General features: G+C 38.3%; 1 protein-coding gene across 2 annotated transcripts in view; it reads left to right on the top strand.

The window, feature by feature from the left end:
• Positions 1-900: 900 nt before the first annotated feature.
• The window catches only part of LOC126188025 (N(G),N(G)-dimethylarginine dimethylaminohydrolase 1), a 67,148-nt gene continuing 50,712 nt past the window's right edge, over positions 901-17,336 (top strand). Inside the window, exons 1-3 of one of the 2 annotated variants that reach the window (XM_049929456.1) lie at positions 901-1,203; positions 1,977-2,079; positions 3,547-3,644. In XM_049929456.1, coding sequence (XP_049785413.1) covers positions 943-1,203; positions 1,977-2,079; positions 3,547-3,644 — 462 coding nt within the window. In that variant the 5' untranslated portion in view covers positions 901-942. Of the gene's footprint in view, positions 1,204-1,976; positions 2,080-3,546; positions 3,696-17,336 lie in introns of both variants that reach the window. The other variant, XM_049929447.1, reaches the window with a different exon arrangement.

Here is a 17,336-nt window from a genome sequence, read left to right as displayed (position 1 = left end):
GACCAATTCTAGAATATTGCTAAAGTGTGTGTGACCCGTACCAGATAGAACTAATAGGGGATATTGAACGTTTACAGAGAAGGGCAGCACGACTGGTCAGACGTTTGTTTATGTTTGGACCACGGGAGAGCGTCGCAGAAATGGAAAACTCTCAAAAATAGACATAAAATCTACTTACTAAGTTTCAGGTTCAAATGGTTCAAAAGGCTCTGAGCACTATGCGACTTAACATCTGAGGTCATCAGTCCCCTAGAACTTAGAACTACTTAAGCCTAACTAACCTAAGGACATCACACACATCCATGCCCGAGGCAGGATTCGAACCTGCGACCTTAGCAGTCGCGCGGTTCCGGACTGCAGCGCCTAGAACCGCGTGGCCACCACGGTCGGCTACTAAGTTTCAGGAACTGGATTTGTGATGACTTTAGGAACATATTATAACCCCCTATATATCACTCACATAGGAATCGTGAGGACAAGATTCGATTAATCACAGACGCACAGAAGGATTTAAACAATCATTTTCCCGTGTTCTACACGTGAATGGAACGGGAAGGAACGTCAGTGACCTGGTACCATGCACATCGCAGTGGTTTGCAGGCTATAGATGTCGATGTAGACGTAGAAGTTAATTTTGCATGCCTTGGAGGATGATGCACTAGTTATTAGCTTTAAAAAATTTCTTTCCTTATGAGTTGTCCACACAAAGAAAATATATTTTTTGGGTTGTTGGGTCTCCTTGATGCGTTTACCCCTTTCCACTTTGGCGCCTGTTGCATCGGGTAACGTCAGCAGTGGGGAGACGCGCCGAGCCATTGGGCGTCGAGCGAGGGCTCCGGCCAACGAGGCGCGGCCGCCACTGCACCGCCGACCCGCCCCCCCTCGCCGCACACACACCGGCCTGGAAGGCGGCCGCAGTAGCTCGGAGACCACAGAAGCAACATGGCGTCTTCTCTGAAGTATACACACGCAGTGGTGTGTCGCATACCGCTCTCATTCAGGACGCGAGCCGAAATCGAGCTCGAGGAGGCGAAGCGGCAACATGAAGCTTACGTGCGACTTCTACGCGAGTTGGGTCTCGATGTAATCGAGTTGCCACCGGACGAAGCGCAGCCAGAATGCGTTTACGTAGAGGATACGGCCGTCGTATGCAACGGAATAGCGCTTATCACCCGACCGGGATCGGCGAGTCGCACGAAGGAGGTGAGCAAACGCCAGTGTTGCGGCGTGTGCAGGAGTGACGTCAGTCATTACATGCAATTGTTTTATTCTGGTAGACGGGCGGGAATCTCGTGGGGTGTATGTAGCACCCTTCCCAGATCTGGGTCACGGGGTTGGAGCTAGAAAGCGGTTGTGCGCATGCTCGATACAGAGACGCCTTTAAAGCTCCATAGGGTAGTTGTTCATGACGTTAAAATTAGTGCGCTCTGGTCAAGTCCTCACTATCTAGTCGCGCCTTTTCTCAAGTGGGTCAGAGACTGCAGCACGAATGACATCACCGGCACAGTGATGTCATGTGTGCTACTATCGCCTGTTACAGCCGATTGGTGATCTCATACAACACTTCCTTTCACTGTCTGTTACAGGAAATAGTAGCGCACCGTTCTCGGCCGACTTACATTAAAGGGGAGCGGACTTAACTGTACCTTAGCGGATCGTGAATAAATCGGCTCGGACTTGGGGTGGATATTTTGTTGTTACTAATTCATTTTACAGATTTAAAGAAATTTTTCCCACGAATTCCGTACGTAAAAGTGAAATTAAGATTACATCAGTTTACTTTCGAAATGAAATCGGATTTTTGCTCCTGAATTGTATGCAATAAATCAGCATAGTTCTTGTCAAGTTAATGCGATGCAAGTCAACACTGACATAAAACCCTTTCCTATTATTGCTATCTGAACAAATAAATGTACCACAGATAATCTCATTTTTGTAGGTTCGTTAATTTAATATAGTCTGGTTTCAACCTACAGGTGGAAACTGTGAGAGCAGTTTTGAAGAAAGAACTTGACCTTCCAATTGTTGAAATTGCAGATGAATCAGCAAAGCTGGATGGTGGAGATGTCTTGTTCACAGGTACAGCTACTGTTTGGATTCTTGTTGGTGCTGTAAGTGTTAAGAAAGTATTACTGAACACTGTCCATACATGCAGTTGTCTATACAGCTATTCGGGGAGAACAACAGAGAAAACATGCATTTTCACATGTTTTCAACTTTGTGCAAAGATTTAATATCTATTTTCTATGGAACAGTTATGAAAAATTATAATATCTATCAGCAGGTTGTCAAATCCATTGAATTCAGGTCACTAACTTAACCCTTGCATTTCCACAAGAAACTGGTTGTAGGATAAATAGTAAATTTCTTTTATAGAAAATCTGTTACTTCATTTTGTAGTTCATATCAAATAAACAGGACTTAACTAAAAATGTTTTGACAACTTGAAGTGGCTAGTTATTTTTCATTTCATATTTAGATTTCTCATTCATGAACTTAATTAGGCAATGAACAGCTTAAGTATGTGACAGCATTTTCTATGTAAATCATCTACAATGATCTTGTTGAGATGTTATATTTTACATCTGTATACTAGGCTGTAAAATGATCTGACTGCTGTTTTAAAAATTGAATTTGCTTTGATGATGTTGGTTGCTTTTACTTATAATATTTATGATGTGTAAACATTTTTCAGAGGTTTTTAGATGTAAATTTAATGTAACTTTAATTGTAATTGCATTGAATGCAGGTAATTCATTTCTATATTGGAAAGTAAATGGCTTTACATGCAGCTTTTCAAGGTAGATTATTCAGATGAATAACATTCAGTGGGTTTTTGTTACTGTAAATTTTATCAGTGTTAATTGGAATTGCCCAGATGGCTTTTGCTCTTTCATATGTTTGTTTTGCACTGATACAATACATTTGTTTCTTCCACATTCCATTTCTAGTAGTCCAGCACTAATGGAGAACAATCAGCTGCTTTCAGAATTGAATTACTGTAGGCTATATCTACATTTTTCAAAAAAAATTACCGAGTAATGAGATATTCTATGTGCAGGCAATGGGGGATATTTGATTGTAGGTGATACAAAACCGAAAAATCTATTCCTGAAAATCAAGGAAGGGGAAAAGACAACTAAGTTGTGGAAGTAATATGAGAAAAGTTTCTAATTTCGTAATGCTAACAGTTTTCTTTGTGAAATTCCCTGTGAGGGTCAGTCATTTACTTGCCTTATGCTGCTTTCTTCTTGTATGTGTTCACAGTTGGTAAAATGATTGTAATATGAAGCTTACAGTCATTTGTTGAATAGGCGTATTTCTCATGGCTTTTGTATTATATTGATGAACAAATAATGCTACATACTCATATCAATCTATGAAGTTTCTATTTCTGTTAGGGTTGACAGTTATGAGAATTTATATTTTGTTCGACATGTGGCTTACATTGGCCTCTTTTTGTCAGTTTTGAATTGTATGATCTAGCTTTTCACCAAACCCATCCTTCAATTTTACCTCGTGATACAACCAGTTTGTCATTTGTAGGTCGCGAGTTCTTTGTTGGTTTGTCTGAATGGACAAATGAAGCAGGAGCGAGAGCTGTGGCAGCGGCATTTCCAGAATTTCCCTGCACACCGGTCAAGGTGAGACCTTGTGTAGACATCGATGACACCTTCAACTTAGACATGATACAGGTGAGAGTAAAAGCAGGGGCAAAAACTGATGGCATTGGCATGGAGGATTTCCCCAGCGCACAGATTGGCACAGTAGTCTATTGGCTCTTCATCCATGAATTAAAGCATCTAAAGCTATTACCTTAAGTTTTGAATTTATTTATGTTGTGCTACGTCTGGAAAAAACTATTACAAGTGCTACAATTGTTTGGTTAGTTTCGTGTTCCACAAATTAGTGTACTATGTCATAATTATGTGAAATGAGTCATTTTATATTCACATCACAAATTATTTTTTAAACATAGCTACATGCTGACCAGTTAAAAGATTTTTTATTTATTTTATTTTTTAAAGAAAAGCTCATAACTTGAATATTACCTTAATATTCCCCTACAATATGATTTTGACAGTCTAAGATTCTCTTTGAATATGAAGTTGATAGTGACATAAGTTGTGTTGCTTTCAAATCTTGGGGTTCAAGAAGCCTATGCTAAAGTGCAATGCAATACATGGCTGAGTGCCATGAAATGTTAATATTTGCAAACGAATTTGAAGCACAATAGTAAATGAACAAATAAGGTGTATTTAAATATATGTATCAGTTGGAGAAGAACAGAAAATTGGGAAATCCCCAAATAAGTTGTTACAGTGAAAAAGTTTCAGTGTATTTTACTGCAATGCATACCACAAGGAAATATTGTCAGTTATTTTTAACATCTCTGTACCTAGGCATATATGCATCAGAGCAAGCAGAGGTCACTTTATAAGGACCATACACCTGCATAACCTTGTTTCCTCTCATATTTTATAATGTAGAGACCCAGACTTCGAGTAATTACTTCACCACACTCATATAAATTTCATTTTTATGAAATTCTGAAGTAAATAGTACAGTATGCTAAATTATAATTGTAATCATTTGAGACAGTCATTGTCAAATGAACATTTTTATCACGATTCTCTTAGACCTCATTGGAATGCTTGTGTGCTTCCTCAGTGGTACAGATAGTCATACCAGTAGTGTAACCACATCAGACATGTACCTGTTGTGAGGCCTGACTAACATATGCTTCCTTGAAGAGTAGCAGCAGCACTTTTAGTAGTTGCAAGGGCAACAGGCTGGATGATTGCTCATCTGGTCCTGTAACATTAGGTAACATGGCCTTCCTAAGTTGGTACTGTGCTAGGGCTGATAGCTAGGCGAAACTACAGTTTCTTTTTATTTCATGACGACTTGAAGCTCCGTTGTATAATGATGGCATCATTGTGAGCAAAATATTCAGGAGATAAAACTGGCCCTCTGGGCAAGGTCATCTCAGAGGATGATGTCATTGAGAGAGGAGGGTAGGGAGGAGGGGGGGGGGGGGAGTGGCATTCTACTAGTCATGGCATAGAATGTTAGAGAATTTGAAAATAGAAATGCATTTGTTGGAATTTATATAGTGGGAACTAGTGAAGTGTTGTGACTAAGTACAGCATTTCTAGTGAGGGTTATCAACACAATCAAATGTGGGTGATGCAGTGGTAGGCGTAACAATGAAAAAGAAAATAGAAATTCAGGTGAACTTCCTCAAACAGTGTAGTGAATATGTTATCATAGCTAATCCCAAGACCCACCACAAAAGTATGACTATATATTCCTACTAGCTTGCAGATGAGGAACAGACTGTGATGAAAGAAAAATTATTCAGTGCCTTAAGGGAGGCAGAAATATAATTGTGATGGGGGACTTTAATTAGATAGTAAGAAGAGGAGGAGAAGGAAAGATAGTAAGAGAATGTACATTGGAGGAGAGGAATGAAAGGGGAGCTGCCTGATAGAATTATGTACATTCCATGATTTAATCATTATTACTTGATTTCAGTTTGAGAAAAACAGATAGTATACCAGAAAGAGTCTTAGAGACACAGGAAAGTTTCAGATATACAGGGTGATTATAATTAAAGTTAAACTTTCAAACCACTATTCAGAATGATGTCAGATTGCAACGGAATATTTTAGAGAAGGGGAAAACGTATGGCAGAAGAAAAATAAATAGTTACAAAATTAACATTAGATGGCCCTGTAGACATCGTAATTTGATAGTGCTCGACTACAAATGACAAATGAATCATACAACAATGACTAAGGTGTACATTTGACATTAAACAAACTGTACTACTCAGTGTGCATGGGTGTACAGGTGTGATACTGTTAGTTATGTAAGCCCATCCGTCACGGCAAGGTCATATCACATTGGATCGGAAAAATCAGTTTTTAATTGTCCTGTGGCCAAAAACTGCATAAAAAGCATAGCTCAAATCAGTTTTTAATGGTCCTGAGGCCAAAAACCGCATAAAAAGCATCAATCAAAATCAAATCAGATTATTACTTTCCGTGTGACTGGTGCAAAACATGTTCAATATGCTGTCCACCATTTTCTGCAACAAGTTGAAATCAACAAACAGCATGTTCTGCAACTGACTGAAGTGTTTCTGGGGTCACATTCAGAATGTGTTGTACAATGCATGCCTTCAATGCAGCTTAAGTTTGCAGTCAGAATGTTGAACACAACATCTTTCAGGTAGCCCCACAGCCAGAAGTCACACGGATTAAGGTCAGGTGATTGGGACGACCAGACTGTAGGGAAATAGCAACTGATATAATTCTAGCATTTCCAAAATGGCTCTAGCACCTGCTCAATTGGACTTGCAGTGTGCGGAGGTGTGCCGTCTTGCATGAAAATGATTCCATACACACATCCATGCTGTTGAAGAGCTGGTATGACGTGATTGTGCAAAAGACACTCATAGTGCTTACCAGTGATGGTACAGGTAACAGGACTGGAAGCACTTGTCTCTTCGAAAAATGTGGCCCGATGATAAATGATGCCGTAAACCTGCACCACGCTGTGACATTTTCAGGATGAAGTGTTACTGGGTGATTTGCGTGTGAATTTTGTGCTGCCCATATTTGACAATTCTGTGTATTGACACATCCTGTCAGATGGAAGTGGGCTTCATCTGTCCACAAAATCTTCCACTGGCAATCATTGTCCACTTCCATGCAAGCAAGAAATTCTAAAGCAAAGGTCTCTCTTACTGGCAGGTCAACAGGAAGCAGCTTGTACACAGGGTAATTTGGAATGGATGGTAAAGAAGGACAATTCATAGAATTTTACGCACTGTGCTCACGGGTGTGTCTAGTGTTAGGGCAATTCTCCGTACACTACACATTTGCACACCACTGCTCGTCTCCTTCTGCATTGCTGTGGCCACTGCTTCCGCTGATGTTGAGTCAATTCGTTTCCTCCCTCTACCAGGTTGCACGCCAAAAGAACCCGTGTTTTCAAATTTCTGAATCATTTTCTCCAGACCCATGGCAGTCATCAGACCAATGCCTTTTTTCCTAAAACCTTCAGTGTACAGAATTTCTGCAGAGTGACATGTGGACAGTCATCATTCTTGTAATACAGCTTTACAAGCAGAGAGCAGGGAAATGTCGCAGAAATGAAAGGAAGAAAAGCCGTGTACCTGGTGTGTTTATACCAACTTCAATGGGTCATGCACATGACAGATCTTTTGATTTACATATTCTGACACATACAGCACCATCTATTGTTCAATTTTCATACTTTTTTTTTTTCTTCTGCCTTACGTTTTCCCCCTTCTCCAATAATGTTCCATTGCAATTTGACGTCATTCTGACCAGTTGTGTTATTTCTACAGTGTTTTGAAAGTTTAACTTTCATTATAATATCCCTGTGTGTATTATGTATGGTAAAATCAAACAATGGGAAATCCAAGATGGAATAATAACAGTCTGAAAAGGATAATTACTACTCATCACATAGAGGAGTCATTGAGCTGCAGTTAGGCATAACGACAAAGGGTGCTAGGTATATTCCACTGTTGGACTAATCCTTCAACGTATATCAAATACATACACATTTACACAAGCAAGCCCAACTCTCACACATATAGCCACTGCCATCTTCATGTACTAAATTGTGCCTTAGTGCCCGGAGACAATAATGGCTGTATTTGTGAGAGTTGGACTTATAAGAATGTGGGATTTTCTGTGTCTGGTGAATACATTTGGCTTTACATAATGTTGAGAAAGAGATTTAGGATTCAAGTGCTAAACAATGAAACATTTGCAGAAACAGATGTGGTCTGTGATTATGGTTAAATTATTTTGAACTTAAGATCAGAACTGAAGAAGTGTAGGAAATTGATGAAATGGAACTTGGATAAATTGAGAGAGCTGCTGGTATTTAACAGCTGGGTAATGATTGATTGAAAAAAAAAATACAATGAAAGAAAAGTGAGTAGCTTTAAGAGATGAAATAATAAAGGCAGCAGAGGATCAAGTGGCCAGAAAGATGAAGCTAAACAGAAACACTTGAATAACAAACACGACTTCGAATTTAATTGAGGAAAAGAGAAAATATAAAAATGCAGCAAATGATGCAGGCAGAAGGAAATGTTGACATCTGAAAAATTAGATTGACAGGAAGTTCAAAATGTTGTACCAAGAATGATCAAAGGGAGTAATGCAAAGCTGTAGGATCATGCAGTGTTACGAGAAAGATTGGATGCCACATGTAGGCAATACTAAATACTAATGGGAACAATTGAATGAAAACATTCATTCAGTTGATTGTTGGAAAACAATACACTCATTTAGTTGAGGTTTTATGTATTAGTCGAATTTTTCATTCAACAATGTTGTACAAAGTAGCTACTCACTATAAAGGCGACATGTTGAGTTACAGACAGTCACAACAAAAAGACTGTTACACATTTAGCTTTTCTCTGAAGCCATCTTTAGAAAGGAAAACACATATCAGCACACGTTATGCAACACATGATCACTATCTTCCGACAAAATGCGACTGTTTCATGTTGTACAAAAGTAGCAATCTGGAGTAGGTTGGGGAAGGGGGAGGGATAAGATTGTATGGGTAGGTGGAGAGAAGTCAGTATTGCTTGGCAGAGCATGCAGGGATTGGATAGTGGCAGGACAGGGCTGTGAGGTGCAGCGTTGGGAAGCTCTGGGTTAGATAGGCAAGGGGGGAAGGGTCTTGGGGGGCATAAACTGGAGAGGAGCAGAAAGGGGGAAAGACCAATGGGGTGCATTGGCAGTGAGCTGTCCACAGTGAGGGGACATGAATTGGGGGCAGGTGATAGCACAGGGGGAGTGGAGACTGTTAGGTTGAGGGTTTGGAGCAATAGGTTACTGTAAGTTGAAGCTGGGATGATTTTGGGAGTGGAGAATGGTTGAAAGGATAACTGCCATCTGCTTAGTTCAGAGAAGCTGGTGGTGGAGCGGAGGATTCAGGTGGTCCAGGTCGGGGAGCAGCCATTGAAATCAAGCATGGTTATTCATCCTGATGATGGTAATGGACGAATAGCCACCTCCAAATTACGGCCAAGAGAAAAGTGGACCACCCTGCGACACAACATACAGCTGAACATAACATGCTGGATTTCAATGGCTTCTTCCCACCCTAGACCATTTGAGTCCTCCACTCTGCCACCAACTCTTTTGAACTGCACCAATCAGAGTTAACCTTTCAATACATTCTCCATTCCCGAAATTATCCTGGCCTCAATCTATGGTAACCTACTGTCCCCCCACCGTGCACCCAACAGTTTCCAACCCTTCTGTCCTATAATCTCCTGTCAATTCACGTCCCATAACCCTCACTATGCACAGCGCACCACCCGTGCATCCACTGGTATTTTCCACTTTTTTGCTCCTCTCCTTTCCCACTCCATGCTGACTTCTCATCTCCACGTATACTCTGCTATACCTTCTCCACATCACTCCTGGTTGCTGCTTCTGTTCGATGTACACAATTGCATTTTGGCCGGTGGTAGTGGTCATGTGTGTCTGTGGTGTGCTTGCTTCTGTGAATATCTGTGTTTCCATTTCTGAGGAAAACTTTGGCTGAAAACTCAATATGTAACAGTATTTTCATTGTGCCTGTCTGCAACTGAATTTCTCATCTTTATGGTGAGTAGCACTCTATCCTTTGCATAATGTTGTTGATTTTCCAACCTAGACTTTCCATTGCTACAGTTTTTCATTCATTCTTTGGAGTGAAAGCAGTCTGTGGGAGCAACCAAATGAAAACAGTTGATTCAGTCAGTTATAGTGTTATGTATCCCTGCTTTATCATCACCTGTCATCACTGTTGTTGCTGTTCCGATATTTGCTTTTTATTGAGTGCCACTAAGTAGCTTTCAGTTCAGTTTTTTTTTTGTCTTTGTTTATGAATAGGTATTTTCTTAACAGTGAACTTTGTGCCTGGATCAGAATTCTGAAACACTCCATGGTGTGGGAATAGAAACAGCCTTAAGTTAAATTCATTGTGATACACAGTATCTTCAAATATGATTCATATTATGAACCCATATTAATTAAAGAAGTTCAAATAAAATTAACAAATGATAACAAATATTTCCCTACACACTTCCAGGAAGTAACAGTATGTACTTAAACAGCAAACAATTTAAAAAATTGAATCTAACATGCTTTCTGTTCACATCACCTCAGCATTTAACAAAACAGAATTATCGGTGATGGGTGCAAACCAGCAGGCAGAGAGAGACAGAGATACAATAAATTAAAGAGCATTTGTTCTTTTATTTAAACATAAATTTATAATGTAGGACCAGTTGCTAATATTTTAAAATCAACCAAAAAGCCATATTTAATGCCAGGAGGAGTATGAAAAATTTGTGTTTAAGTAAATAAATAGATGAATTTTGAAAATACTTCATTTTTAGAAATGAGTTTTTTATTCACCTTGTTTTGAAATGAGGTACATTATTTATCTTTACAGGAGATGATTACCCTAGTCATAGTTGTTGTATAACTGAATAGGCTGAAAAACTAGTAATTTTTGATAAATTACTGAAAAGGCTGAAAAAGTATGTAACTGAAATCATTCAGACCCAAGAGTAAGTGAAAAGATGCGTACATCTGTCATATACTTGTGCCAGTCAGTTATCTCAATTAATGAAATCACTTAAACCTGGAGATTCATGTAGCTGACGTGCCCACAGAGACGAAACTGACTGGATTAAAAAAAAAAATTGCTGGCCAGTTTGTTGTAAATACCAGTCAGCTGTTATAGTGTAGTTTGAGCTTTTATAAAAGAATTACCTAAGAGTTTGACAGTATAAGGCCGGTATTAAACTATCAAATTTCTTTGTCAAAGATTTGATCAAAGATGTGATCCAATATTCCGTCCAATATATTTGACAAAGATCTTTGACGTAGCGCTAGAGGGGGTATTACACTGTCATCAAATTTTTCGTCAAAGTTCAAGATGGCTGACAACAACTTGTTACTAACTGCAACAGTTCTACGTACCCCAATTGCATTGTGTGCATATGCGGAAAAGAAGTGGGGGAAAAAATGGAACCATACATACGAGGTTGACAGTCTTAAAAGTCCTGGGATTACAACTTGATAATAAATTCAGTTGGGAGGAGCACACCACAGAACTGCAGAAAGGCCTTAACAAATCTGTATTTGCAATTCGAGTGTTAGCAGACATAGGAAACATAAAAATGAAAAAGCTTGCATACTTTCATTCCACAATGTCATATGGGATAATATTTTGGGGTAAATCTTGAAGTCAAATAAGTTTTCAAGGTCCAAAAGCGTGTAATACGTATTATTTGTGGAGTAAATTCACGGACCTCCTGCAGAAACCTCTTCAAAGAACTGGGTATACTAACTACTGCCTCTCAGTATATTTACTTCTTAATGAAATTTGTCGTAAATAATATATCTCTTTTTCCAACAAACAACTCAGTTCATACATACAATACCAGGAACAAAAATGATCTGCACAAGGACTTAAAAGCGTCTGTGATCTATTCTGTTACTCGTTTTTATTCTCTGTGGGTGTTTTTAGTATTTGGAAAAAGGGACCGATGACCATCGCAGTTTGGTCCCTTTAATCCCACAAACCAACCAACTTACTTTAGTTCAAAAAGGAGTCCACTACTCAGGAACACTCATCTTCAATAATTTGCCAGGAAACATAAAAAATTTAGTTAGAAATAAAGGTCAGTTTAAAAGGAGCCTGAAAGACTTACTACTGGCCAACTCCTTCTACTCCATTGGCAAAATTTTTAATAGAAACAAATGATGTATTGTATTTATTCATACTATTAGTATTGTTATTTCAGCTTTAAAAAAATCGACATGTTCCACATCCCCGGGGCTCTCCTCAGCACGGATCTATGGAACGAAAAACTAATCTAATCTGGGTGAAGCCGTGGGTTTTACGACGACACGATAAAAGCATTCAACAAAACTTGTTACGTGAGCTTACAGTGGAAGACGTCAAGTCGTACATCAATTACTTAAGAATGGATGAGCATACATTTCTGTATGTGCTCAGTGAAGTGTATCCTCATATCACAAAGCACAATATTCACTTAAGAACTGCTACATCTTCAGAAGACAGGCTCACTATAACACTCCCATTCCTTGCTACAGGAGAGGGTTAGGTTAGGTTAGGTTAGGTTAGATCAGGTTAGGTCTCCAATCTTTTTAATCTATTTTTGTATTCAGGGTGCCTCACGTTGTAAAGCGCCTCATCAGCTTCAGACATCTCTATTAATTTTGTAGTTGTCGGCACACACCAATTGTATTTACCGGCAATGGTTATAAAAACACTACAGACGACAGTACGCTGCAGCGATGCTAGCGCTCCATGTGGTAACATGTCACATTGCAGTGAACAGAAGACAAGCGGTTTCTTTGATCAAATATACAGCGAGGCCCTAGATTTGATCAAATATTGGACGACATTTGACAAAGTCCCTATTACACTATCAAATATCTTTGACAAAGATATTGGACAAAGAAATTTGATAGTGTAAAACCGGCCTAATATAGGTCTAAGAAAAGAAGGGAAGGCCGTTAGGTGCAAGAAGGCATTGAAAGGCCTAAAGTGAGAGAAGGCACTGCTGACAGGTACGAATATTACTGAACTGTTACCCTAACAAATCATGATTGCAAAATGCTGAGTTTTTTATTGTATTTATTTATTATTTTCAAAAGAATGGAATGACTTGTATAACCTCCCATGGTGAAGATTAGCTTGGTTGGACAATATCAACTTGAACACAACTTCGAAGTTCGGAACTTGCCGCATATAAAATGTGAAAGGTTATCTACTACTCCTACAGAAATCATACCACAGGTACGAGAATTGAAGGACATCAATGGGAATCAGTGGATGAGAAGGAAGTGAGCCAGAGTTATAGCCTATTCCAATGTTATTCAACATGTACACTGAGCAAGCAGTAAAAGAAATAAAGAAGAGATTTGAAAATGAATTTAAAAAAGTCCAGGGAGAGAATAAAAATTCTGAGGTTTGCTGACAACATTCCTTCCCTGTCAGAGACAGGAAAGCACTAAGACGAGCAGTGGAATGGAATCCATTTCTCAAAAAGATGCTAGAAGATGAACAACAATGAAGTAAGACATAGGTAATCGAATGTAGTTGAATTAAACCAGGTGATGCTGAGGAAATTAGATTAGGAAATCAGACATTGGTTGGACAATATCAACTTGAACACAACTTCGAACTTCGGGACTTGCCGCATGTAAAAAGGGATGTGCAATAGCAAACAAACTTTTCTGAAAAAGAGAAATATTTTAACATAAAATATAAATTTAAATGCTAGAAAGTATTTTATGGAAGTAAATGTCTAGTGCATAGCCTTATAAGGCAGCAAAATTTAGATGATAAATAGAACAGACAAGAAGTGAATAGAAGCTTTTGAAATTGGTGGTAATGAAGATTTCTGAAGGTGAAGTGGGAGATTGAATGATTGAATAACTAATGAAGAGGTACTGAATCAAACACCGGAGAAAGGAAATTTATGGCACAGCTTGATTTAAAAAAGGGCTTGGTTTATTGGATACAACCTGGGCCCATCGAGGAATAGTCAGTATGGTAGTATGGTAATGGAGAAAAGTATGGGGGGGGGGGGGGTGAGGGGGGGAGGAGATTGAGTGGTGACAACAACATATAAATTCATCAGTTATGTTGTTACAGTAAGCTTGTGCATTTAGAAAGAGGAGAGGGAGAAGGAGGAATTAAGTTCATTTAACAGAAATAAAATATTGAAGTATTTAATAGATTATTTTTATTTGTTTGTTTTTAATTTTAGCATGTTTTGACTTGTTTTCTCTCAAAAACTGGCAGTGAGACAGTGTCACAAACAACTTCTTCCATGTTCATCTCATTTACAACTCAGTGTTGTGATTCTTTGCTGTATGCAAGGAAAAAAAAAATGAGTGGACTGAAAGTAAAAGGAAATTACTTGAGAAAATCTAACAATTTTAAATTGACTCTATGTCCACTTGTTATTAAAGTTTTATTTTAAAAGGAAGCTATCTTTTGCTGATATTATCTTATAATTTATGGATGAAGTCCAATAGACACATTTATTTCCATTGCTGGGCTGTGTTTACAGAATGCCACATCCCTGCACTAGTTGTGGAGTGTTGCTTCTGTTCTGTTACAGTGCTTGTCATATTGCCAACACTGATGGCTCTTATGATGATGGAGCAACATATTCAGGTTGCTGTAGTGTTCGTGCATTAATGCTTTTTGCTGGTACTGGTATAGTCACAAAAGCGATTTTGTAACATTTCAATGCTACAGTATCTAGAAAAAGCACATGAACAAGTCTCAACCCATAGTAGACTGGAACAGTTGAAGAAGAGTGAGTGCGCAATATAATATGTATTTCTTTTTGAATATTTAATAGGGATGTTTATTACATAATGTTTTATACTCTTTGGTTTTTAACTGCTGCTGTATAAATGAAGCTATCACTTATCAATCAAATCACATGTAGAGAAGTATCATTGCTTCTTGTAGAGAAAGATCTTAATTCTTTATTTTACTCCTCTTTCTCTATCTCTTCTTTTTATCTTTCTCTTCTTCCCTTTTTTTCATTGCAGTTGTTCTGTTTCTATTGAATTGTATTTCTTATGCTTTCATTTGTTTTAAATTCACCTTTGCCCTCCAACCTCTGTTATTTTATGTTTTTTTAAGAAGCGAGTATGATTTTTTGCTCATGTTCTACTTATTTAATCAGTTTAACATAATTTCAAGAGCTGTTTATTGTTCAGACGAGATTCCTTACATAAGAATAAAGAGAAAATTTGAAAATATATTGTGTCTCGGCTTTCTGTTTATCAATTAGAATGTGAGTAATATCACAAAATAGCATCCAAATACGGATGATCCTTAGCATAACATAATTTAAATTTGCAGGAGTGAAATCAGTGTTCTATTCTGGTAGACACAATGTGTATTCATAAAAACTGTATTTTTTGTAGGAAGCAGAAAAGTGGTTTCAGGTCCTGGATATTTATTATTCCTCATTCTAGTAGTAGCCTCATCACCACTGGTTAAATGTTTTATCACATGGTGGTTCTTCTGATCAGCAAAAGATCAGGGAATCACTAAATGTTGCCAAGAATTTAATAGTTTGTGCTCAAGCAGACGGTGACAAGGCATTTGAGCACAAATGGTAGGGAAAAGGGAGAGGGGTCATTATACTCACATTGCTAAAAACCAGTTTTCAACGTGCTTGCACTTTTTTTCAGATTGCTTCCACAGCTGCTCCTTTTAAATAGGTGTCAGGAAACTGGATTTACAGTTTTTTTTTATTTTTTTGTTTTTATTTTAATCAAGCGCATCTCCCCATGCCAATTCTGTTGCAATGGCCTAAAGCTAACTCCCTGTTGATCACATGGATGACAGTGAGGACAACACCAAAGCTTCCAATTGCTCAAAGACCAATGCCTGTTTCAAAGACAGCCTGCCACATCATGTTGTGTCTTCCTTATCTCTGCAGCACAATGAAATTACTACAGTGTCACTTCCCATGTCAGTTAATTGCTTCCCTAAACAAGTACCAAGCTGTCAATAACTTTTTGCACCAATTTGCCTTGCAAATGAAAAAATTGATCACTCCACATAACAACCATCTTATTTTTTGTGCTGTAACAGTGCCATTGCTGACAAAACTACTCTTCCTATTTCTACCCAAATAACTGACATTTTTGTATACTCATAAATAAGTCTGAAGTCTTCACACATCACGAGAACTTTAAAGCTTGCAAAAGAATAGAAAATGATCAAAGAAGGAAAGCACAAAAGAGAGGATAATTGATCAGAATGTGAGGCATGGAAGATTTACTGGATAGTAAATGTTGAATGTAATATCAGAGAGTTCAATTTTTGTAATACACTGAGAGACAAACACAACTAGACACCATGAAGTGATTATCCTAATGAGACAGAAATCAGTAGCTGTAATGTACATGTACAGCCAAACAAATGATTACAGTTCCAGATAAATTGGATTTACAGGTTTTTTTTGTCAAGTGCATTTCACCATGCCATTTATGTTGCAGTGGGCTAAATGTCTGGCTCTTATTTAAGCAGTTATTTGGCTTGGCATTGATAGATATGTTGGATGTCCTCCAAAGGATATTGTCATAAATTCTGTCCAATTGTATTTAGATCATCAAAATCCTGAGCTGGTTGGAGGGCACTGCCCATAATGCCCCAAACATTCTCAGTTGGGGAGAGATCCGGTGACCTTGCTGGCCAAGGTAGGGTTTGTCAAGCACAAAGACAAGCAGTAGAAACTTGCAACATGTGTGGGCAGACACTATCTTGCTAAAATGTAGTCCCAGGGTGGCTTGACATGAAGGGCAGTAATAAGGGGCATAGAATATTGTTGACATATCACTGTGCTGTAAGGGAGCCACGAATGACAACCAAAGGTGTCCTGCTATGAAAAGAATAGTTGTCCCAGACCATCACTCATGGTTGTTGGGCTATATGGTGGGCGACAGTCAGGTTGGTATCCCACTGCTGTCTGTGGCATCTTCAGACATGTCTTCGCTGATCATCAGGGCTCAATTTGAAATGAGACTCATAACTGAAGACAATTTTACTCTAGTCAGTGAGATTCAAGGCCAAAGACATGTTCATGTGCTGAAGACAGATGGTCTACATAGGCAAATAAACAGCTCTTGAAGATTGTTGCATGAATGTTTAACATTTGTTGAAATAAAAATTCAGCTGTCTATCATTCACCCATTATCAGTATATGAAATTCCAAATATTTGACTTCAGTTCCAAAATCTCAGTGAATGATGTACAGTGTGAACCCAGATTCAACCAACAAATTTTTGTTGGTTTTTCAGTGATATTTCCAGAGTATGTTTGCATTAAGGAACTGTGGCCTCCATTGGTTTGTTACAGAGTAATTTCATACTTCCATTTCTTTGAGTTGGTGTTTGAAGTCAGTTTTATTATCTATTAAATTCTTTACTTCATGGGTAGGTGGTCAAAGATTTTTATGGCTAGATTGCTCACTCCTTTCTGTGCCACACTAAGGCTGAGTAAAGGATAATATAAGCTATTTTTCCTGTTAGTTTTATGTTTATGAATGCTACTGTTGTTTTCAAAATGTAATCGGTTTTTGATAACAAATGTTGTAATGGAGTAAATGTACTGTGAGGCTGCCATCAGTATACTAAACTGTTTATAACTGTAAAGGTTTGTATAATCATTTTTACACTGTTTTCTTCAACCAACACTCTCTTCTTCAA

This window comes from Schistocerca cancellata, chromosome 1 (genome assembly GCF_023864275.1).
Source record: "Schistocerca cancellata isolate TAMUIC-IGC-003103 chromosome 1, iqSchCanc2.1, whole genome shotgun sequence".
In the NCBI taxonomy this organism is placed as follows: domain Eukaryota; kingdom Metazoa; phylum Arthropoda; class Insecta; order Orthoptera; family Acrididae; genus Schistocerca; species Schistocerca cancellata.
The sequence above is the reverse complement of the archived record's forward strand: the minus strand, read 5'-3'. Positions and strand labels throughout refer to the sequence as shown.